Source organism: Lepeophtheirus salmonis, chromosome Z (assembly GCF_016086655.4).
Source record: "Lepeophtheirus salmonis chromosome Z, UVic_Lsal_1.4, whole genome shotgun sequence".
NCBI lineage: Eukaryota > Metazoa > Arthropoda > Copepoda > Siphonostomatoida > Caligidae > Lepeophtheirus > Lepeophtheirus salmonis.
Genome location: NC_092584.1, coordinates 2,500,935 through 2,509,534, shown reverse-complemented (window position 1 = coordinate 2,509,534; position 8,600 = coordinate 2,500,935). Strand labels below are relative to the sequence as shown.

Genomic DNA, 8,600 nt, shown 5'->3' with positions numbered 1-8,600 from the left:
TTTTTAAAAAAATTGACAATTTTTTTTCCACAAATTTATTTTTTTTCCACAAATTTAATATTTAAATTTTTTTTCTGAAAATTTAATTTTTTGAAAACAGATGTTGATTTGTAAATTTTTTTCTAAAAAAACTAATATTTGGAACTTTTTTTTCGAAAAACTGTGGATTTTTGATTTTTTTTTTTTTTTAAATCCAAAAGCCAAGAATAACCCTCGACCCTAAATACAACCCTGAGGACGCCCCTCTGTAATATATATTGAATAAACTGAGCATCTTTTTCGACAAACCATAGTATAATCATTTAATTTCTAGATAGTTTCATAAAAAAATGGCTACGAGTTCATATTCTTAATATTATTACACGTTGCAACTTTTACAAAAATAATGGTACATTATAGAAGAAAATAAAAAAAAAACATTTTGAGAATTGAGCCATCAGAGTGTAATGAAGGGAGGATTGAGGAGGAGAGGAGGGGGGATTTTCAAAGAGACCACACACACACGCGTCCCCTTTCGTCTTCTTATTCTTTATTAACACACACTCACGCACGCACGCACATAAAAGCACGCCGGTAGAAAATAAATAAAAAAACGGAGAGGCCGTAAAACGTTCGTTGATTGAGATTTTAGTTATACGCTGCGCGTTAAGGTGGATAGTGTCGTATCGTATAAATTATTCATTTTCAAAAACTTGACTTTAATATTGTGTAATGATTTAAAGGATGATCAGTGATATCCAAAGAACAACGAATATGCTCCAGTGCGTACTTTTACAACTCCTTATTCTTCAAATAGCTCTTCCTTTGGCATTTGGCCGTCAATCCTGGACGGAAGAACCTTCTTATATAGAAGTAAATCCTGAAGGAACTGTGATTCTTCCTTGTCTTGTAGCCGGTAAAAAGGGTGAATGCCGATGGGAAAAAGATTCTTCCCCTATAGGCATTTTCCCAACAAAGTATGAATGGGCCGGAGCTCCAGGAACAGGGGATTGTTCCCTTCGTGTTCTCAACTCCTCTATTGAGTTTGATGATGGGATTTGGCAGTGCAAAGTGACGGCGTCGAGTTTTAGTGCAAAGGGATGCCCTCATATCACAAGGGGCTCAGCTTGTTGTACGAGGTAATGTGACCTGATTTGTTCTGCTTTTTTGAAAAAGGAGATGATGAAATCAAATAGGGGTACTTATGTTAGTATATTTGATACTTAGAATTTATTATATTTATACAGTAAATCTGTCGAAGAAATTCGTCTTTAGTCTGCAGATATTTCAAAAAGCCAAATTTTTGATATTGATAAATACAATAAATTTTTTCTATAAACATGGATCAGTTTTTCTTTCAAGAAAACTTCATTTTTATTCTTTTTTAATTATTATGTTGATATAAAAGACCCAAAAATAATATTAAAAAAAATGGGCAGGGCTCCTAATATACCTCTATTAAAGAGCCCACGTAGAGTTAATGTACATTTTTTTGTATGTTATATTGCATAGAATAAGTACCCTCAGAGAAACATAATTAGTCACGGGGTTAAAAATACAAATTATGTAGTTTCTTTATATACATTAAATCACATTGCATGTATGAGCGTTCGTTACACCAAATCTCTTCTTTGATATCTTTTTGAGCACTCAAAAACAAAATCCTTTCACCTACCTACATCATGATATATTTTGTATTTTTTTTTTTTTGTCTCCATCCAACAGAGAGCCCCAATTCCATCATTATTCAACGAATTGGAAATATTGAATCAGAGATAATCGCATCTGCAGGTGAAGATGTGGAGTTGGAATGCATTTCAACGGGTGGTAACCCTCCCGCACAAGTCAAATGGTTTTTAGATGATCAGGAAATTGCATTTGGACATGCTCAAGATAATCGAAAAAGCTCCAAGGAGTCGCGTACATGGATTTCTGTCTCTAAACTGACGCTTCCCGTTAATAAGGAAGATAATGGAGCACAACTTGTATGTATGGCGGAGCATCCGGCTCTGGATAAGCCCATTCAAGCTAAAACGAAAATGACGATTCATTGTAAGGATTGGACTTATTTATCTACGATAGTGGATTAATAATTTGACTGGTTTTTTTTAGATCCACCCAATGTTAAGGTACAAACGACGTCCCTCGAGTATTTGGAAGATCAAAAGGATCCAGTAACCCTTACTTGTCAAGTAGATTCGAATCCTAGCTCCACGGTTTTGTGGCGAAAAGAGGGGTTGGATGGGATTTTTAGTGGTGAAAAAGAAATTGTGTTCAGTCCAGTCACGCGTCAAACTGCTGGGGTTTATATATGTACTGCTGAGAATACCTTAGGGCTTAGCAAACCTGCTCTTGTAGAAATTGATGTGAAATGTAAGTATATACTTTAAACTAATTATTGCTCTTGCCAGCTAGCCTCTTTATCTTCTTTTATGTCCTTACAAAAATGAGTAAAAAATAGGGGTCATAGTTTTAAGTGCCTCTGTTCACAAAGATTTATGAATTCTGTCAACGCCTAAATAGATCGTGTGAAATTATTATTATAGTGGCAATTGAAATCCATATTCTATTTTTTCAGACTCTCCACGCATCCTCTCTGTTGGCCCTGCTCCCACTGTAATCGCCAGTATGTACAACAAAACACTTCTCACATGTGAGGCTGAAGGAAATCCTCCTCCGCGCTATCAATGGCTCCAAAAACTTCCCACTCAAGAAGTCCTCATTCGTGGATACAATAAGCAACTCCTCATCGACAACGTGACGTACGATCATCAAGGAGAATTTGTCTGCAAGGCAGTGAATAAAATCCGAGGAGAGTCACGTGCAGTTCAATCCCAACCCATCCGTGTGGAAGTCAAAGGTGCGCCCAAAGTGAATTCCATCATTAGTGAACGGGAAATCACAGTACAAAATGGTGAAGACGCCGTTCTGGAAGTGCATTTCTGTGCGGATCCTTTACCCAAACAGTCTTGGCATTTAGGGGATATGGGATCTGGATCAGGGAATAATATTATCCTTGCAGCGGGTACGGGACATGGTCGATTCATTGCAGAGAAAGAACAGAAATCCACCAAAGAGGATTGCTATATCTCCATACTTAAAGTAAATGGAGCTCATTCAGCTGACTCTGCCCCTTATGAGCTTCGTATATCCAATGATCACGGATCCGATAGTCACATTATTCATTTGTCTGTTAGAGGTAAGAACATTTTATGACTTATAGTGTTCATAGAGTGATTGTATTGTCTCTCCTCGTTTGTAGATCATGTTTCACAAGAGTCTCTAATTGCTGTAATTGTGGGTTGCATTTTGACACTTCTTCTTCTAATACTCATCATTATCTATGCTGTCAAAGCTGACAAATGTTGCTGTGGACGAGGCAAGGATAAAAAGAACTTTAAGCAACAGTCGGATTTGGAAAGGTAGGGCTCATAATTAATTGCCTATGTACTAATTTTGGGGTTCGCTATGGAAATCTTATACGAGTCTGAGACTATTATAATTTTGACAGTCTAATTTGGTCTTTATCTGGTTACAACAAAGAAAAGAGTGGTATCTTTTGTATAAAGAGAAACAAAAGGTTTTTTTATACAGGCTTCTCCGTCTAAAATACAACACTTTTTGTAACACGTCAAAAATTGTAATATATCAAAAAATATCATCAAATCTTGAAAATTTAATGTATAAATACAATCAAAGGACATTTTATTTATACATTATCAATCAATATAGCCTCCTTCTGCCTTAATGACCACCTCAACTCTGGTGTGGAACTTTGCACAGGTAATATTTACAATGCTTGACCCTAGGATGGTTCAAGCAGTGATTATGGCGGTCTTCAGTTGGACCTTTGTTGTATAGCGAACTCTCGAAAGCTTCCCTTTGAGGTGTTCAAAAATGTAAAAGTCCAGGAGGTGGAACAGTTGTCAAGGCTGTGGGTAGATAAAGAGTCTTGTTTTTCAAGCATTTTGTTGAGGATTTTGCACCGGGTATCACACTTTACTCGATCCTAAGGCTCAAAATCCTGACGATGAGTTTTCTTACCTGAATTAAGGCTTAAGTATTACATCACCAAGTGGTGCATGGTGGTCTGCCTGCTATCAAATTCACAATCAAGGTAATTGGAGGTAATTACCATGTCTATTTTGCCTTCAATGCTGCATTTACTGCCTCTCTTGGTCATCTGGTACAAAGTAGAACGTTACAGCCCAGTACTTTTGAGATCGCTGATGGTCTTTTTTTACGCGCGGATTTCTTCAGAATTGTAGCTCCCTGTGGTTCCATGTTTTTGATGATGGCGGTCTTGATATTTTGTTTGGTTAAACAACAGAATATAACAAATAAAAGTGTTGCATTTTCGACGGAAGGCTCTGTATATAACTACTATTCAGTGCTCTATTAAAATGGTTCCTATGGTTATAAAACCTCTTTTAAATATATCCATTCTTATTTTGTTCATTCTCCAGTGAGAAAACAGATGTGGAATCCACTCATTCGAGCAATCTCAGTGGTCATCCAGATAAAAGTGTCATTCCTCCGGATGCACTCTACGTTTCCACATCAGAAAAAAATCATCATCAACACGTCAACCCCTCAAATCCTCATCATCCATCGTCACAAAACCATCACCATAAATATATTTATAACCATGACACATCACTTTTCAATGATTCCAAGGTAAGGCAATCCATTGTGAAAGGGCTAAAAATGTATTATTTATATGAATATTTTTAACAAAAATTATAAATAATTACACCATGTTCAAAAAAATTCTTTTTTCTTACATTTAAAAAAAAACAAACAAACAGCACTCATAGCCTCTTGGAATTCCATGTTTCTTTATTCTTCCTTTCAAATTCTCATTATAAGAAAAGAAAAAAATAATCTCATAATATTATTCAATAACTTAAAGATTACTCATATTTGACTACGGTATCCCCAAAAAACAAAAAGACAAGGTATTTACATAGATTTTTAGAATTGTTGTTAGTTGAACCTCTCTCTCTCTCTCTCTCTCCTTTGCATGCCTTATTATTTTACTTCATTTAAAAATGAGCCTTTTTTGCAAGTTTTTATTGTTATTTCTATTTTTTACTTCACTATTTCTTAATGCGTACATCAAATTGACACTTCTGTCCAAGATATTCCTACGGTTTAGAAAGTAACGCTTACTCATTTTTGGAGTACACTGTATTATACATTATGAATATGTACGTTTACTAAAATTCAGTCAAATTTGCATATAAGAAATTTGAATGAAATAAAATACGTCAACGTTCTCCAGAGGATATCATCGTTGTAACACACAACTGGATTCATCAAATTCAAAACTGTAAATGATTTTGTTTTAAATTTTACGCTTATCCTTTAAGCATACTTTAATTTTTTTTGATGCGTTGTATTTATCGGGAGATATGGGTCACTAAAGATACCTAGCGAAAGACGTCCAGAACTTTTTATTTAATCTAATATAAAATACGTTTCTTTCAGAAGAAACGTAAATGAAAAAAAAATCTGCATATAGTCCACTCATATGCCTCTTGACGGTTAGGGATGCATATAATAATTAGTGGTGTGTCAGTACCTATTTATTCGATCCAATCCAGTCTTAGGACCGTTCCTATTACTCCTTGTAACCGGTCCTTTAGATTGTTGGTCCTTTGGAATGTCAGTTTCTGAATTGATTCTAAAAAGAAGAAAGATAGTTGAGCCATATCATAAAGGACCAAACTTTATTAGTTTTTAGGACTGATATATGTATAGGACCGGATTGAGAGTGAAATGGACGGCACTATAATCTTCAGTCCTAAATATATATCGTTGATTAGATAAAAAAAAAAAGGTAATGCATGTTTGTACAAAGTTGTTGCATTGCGGGCATTCTAAAGTACATACTTAGTTATAATGTTGTGTCAGTCTATATTTATTTGGTCCAGTCCGGTATGACGACCGGACTTTTCAGAGTCTCAGTACTAGATCTTTTTATAAAAATAAGAAATGAAAATGAGTGACGTTATCAAGGACCGAGCTTACTCAGTTTTAGAACTAAACTGTGGGGCCCGAGACTGAACTGAACGGGACTGCAGTCTTCAGTCTTGTCCTAGGATTGTACTGGACTGAAAAAATAAAGGCCTACCCAACACTTCATAGTTACTCTTTCGAATCAGTATTACAACAAGACAAAATTACGTGATTCATCCCCTTGATTGGCATTAATCTGTAACTAGGGATCAATTAAATAATGATAGTATGCAAATTACTACAACGAAATTTAATACCACCGTAGATAATAAATTTATTCATTTACATATAATATATATATATGCAAATTAGCATGGATCTAACACTTCCTTTTTGATTTATTGCGTAATTTTTCGTACAATTGTGTGTTTTTACATGACATCATCTCTCTGGATGTCGGCCATCTTGAAGTAGGAATACACTCTGTCAACTTTACAAGAATTCAAATTCATTGCTTCGTTTTTGATAACAGTTTACTTGAGCGTCTTTTGTTCTAGGTTAATATCCTCGAGAAGATTTGTGAGCATAGCATATTCCCTTCTTTTGTATGTATTTAAATGATCTATTATTGTTGTCTCTCAACCAGATTAATTATATACATAGCTAGGAGAAGAATTCTTTTAAAATAAAAGGACATCTCATTAAGTTCAGGGGCCTGGTCAAAACTTTAAACTAAGTCAGCCCCAAAATAAAATCCTCCAGACACACCTTTTATTATATTTTTTTCATCACAGACGACGATGATTAAGCATAAACTCTTATAGTAATAATAGTTTTTATTTAGTTTTTTTACTTATAAATGCGAATTTTTATTTTTATTTCTTTGGATTTGATAGTGTGTAGTTATTTTCTTTTACATTATGTACTTTGATTAGTTGTCTTTTCATTTATATTTGTATGCATATGTATACTAAACTAATTACTCATTTTTCAGGAGAGTTTACGCCCGGACTTAATATCCAACTCGAATTTAAACCGAACAAAAAGCTCTAGCGATGAACTCCATCCCGGACCTGGAGCTAAAGTATCCTATAATGATCTATGTTTTCCAAAGACGTCCAACTATGGCTCAATGAAGAAAAAGAAACAACATGTTGGCGTGGACTGTCGATTAGCTTATACAGATAATTCATCAGCTGTCATTTATTCATAAAGAAAAAAAATAATTATACTATGTATCATACTTTCAAAACGAATCTCTTCTCCTTCTTTTGCAGTTCCTAGTCAAAAAACACAAAAATGATCGAACTTAAATATAGTTATGTAATTGTTTACATTTCAATTAAATTATTAATGATGTAATTATATTATTATTATTATATTATTTGTACTTATTATTATAATTAATTACACTTACTGTTTTACCTATTTTGTACGCTGTTCTAGCAGGATTATATTTTTAATTATCCTATGTTTTTTATGTATTGATGTAAGGATTTTACATGAAATCAACGTTTATCTTTTTCTTATAACCATATTATTAAAATATATTGATGAATTTATCAGTACGTCAGTTGTTTCTTATTGATCAGTTGAATCTCTCTGGCTAGGAATGGCTATATATATAATAGGGAGGTCTGTTTTTCAACTTTTTTTCGAAATTTGGTCACAGCTAGTTGCGAAAAGTTGTCAATGCGTTAGAGAATAACCTATGCAAAATGGCATTTCCCTACAATGTCATGTTTTAGTAGCGCATATACAGGATACACTTGATATCTGTGTGAAATTTTCTCTCCAACTATTTATCAGACTAAAAAATAAATAAAACCTGAAAGCTTGATGAAGTTTGATTTAATTTATTGAGTAAAGTCACATCCAGTTTCAATTACTGTTTCTATACGATGTGGAAAGCAGGAATATGGCTTCACCACTAGATGTATTGGTAAATCGATGAAGTCGTCAAAATTGTCTTGGAACCATTTCATACTTTGTTTCGAGGTTTGGCAGCGAGCCGAGTTCTGTTGCCACATGTAAGGCCTTCCATTGGCAACCATGTCGATACAGGGTCTCACCATGGCCTCTAGCAATTGTTATGTTGTCCCTCTTGCGGTGGATTCCAAGGAGAGCTGATATTTTGGGGGAAAAATTTGTCAATTGTGCAGGTTTTAACAAGCTATCTAACAAAAAAATATAATATCATAAGCTCCTTAGATGTCTGGTTTTTGCCAAGGAAGTTATCAAAGTGGTGGTAAGGATAGGTTACACACCCTACCAGTCAAAGTTTCAAAAGATACAAAATATATTTATTTGGTCACTTAAGATTCAATACTGTATCCATCATTATTTTGTTTCAATTGTATATGATAATTAATATTTTAAGTTATAAAAAAATTTGAAAAAAACCTTTTTTCAAAACTATCCAATCCAGCAAAAAGTGAGATTATCATCATAATTTTTATATCTTTTCTCTCTGAAAATGTTCGAATTTTGATGCGCCCTATACAAGGATCATCAATTTGTCCTAACTTTCTATCATTTTCTTCAATAACTCAATAATACTTTTTATGTGATAGAATAATGTCTATTAAAATTATTTTATGTAAAATAAATAAATGTGTCTTTTTATTATCTATATTTAGAAAGTAAAGAGCTTGTGTCTT

The 8,600-nt window shown here is 33.9% G+C and overlaps 1 protein-coding gene across 2 annotated transcripts; it reads left to right on the top strand.

The window, feature by feature from the left end:
* Positions 1 to 617: 617 nt before the first annotated feature.
* LOC121130243 (hemicentin-1) lies at positions 618 to 7,200 on the top strand. Of its 2 annotated transcripts, none has more exons than XM_040726005.2 (7): positions 618 to 1,118; positions 1,705 to 2,031; positions 2,092 to 2,352; positions 2,558 to 3,178; positions 3,242 to 3,401; positions 4,446 to 4,656; positions 6,935 to 7,200. In XM_040726005.2, the coding sequence occupies exons 2-7, from the start codon at positions 1,971 to 1,973 to the stop codon at positions 7,151 to 7,153; spliced, it is 1,533 nt and encodes a 510-aa protein (XP_040581939.1). In that variant the 5' UTR covers positions 618 to 1,118; positions 1,705 to 1,970; the 3' UTR covers positions 7,154 to 7,200. The 2 variants fall into 2 exon arrangements, with proteins under 2 accessions (XP_040581939.1, XP_071749801.1); XM_071893700.1 differs by lacking the exon at positions 6,935 to 7,200 and adding an exon at positions 4,788 to 4,931.
* Positions 7,201 to 8,600: the final 1,400 nt, after the last annotated feature.

Excerpts from the sequence above, each read along its gene's own strand:
- LOC121130243 (XM_040726005.2), top strand. The coding sequence starts at position 1,971 with ATGGCGGAGCATCCGGCTCTGGATAAGCCCATTCAAGCTAAAACGAAA. Across the intron at positions 2,032-2,091 it reads AACGAAAATGACGATTCATT|ATCCACCCAATGTTAAGGTA; the intron begins GTAAGGATTGGA and ends GGTTTTTTTTAG. Across the intron at positions 3,179-3,241 it reads TATTCATTTGTCTGTTAGAG|ATCATGTTTCACAAGAGTCT; the intron begins GTAAGAACATTT and ends CCTCGTTTGTAG.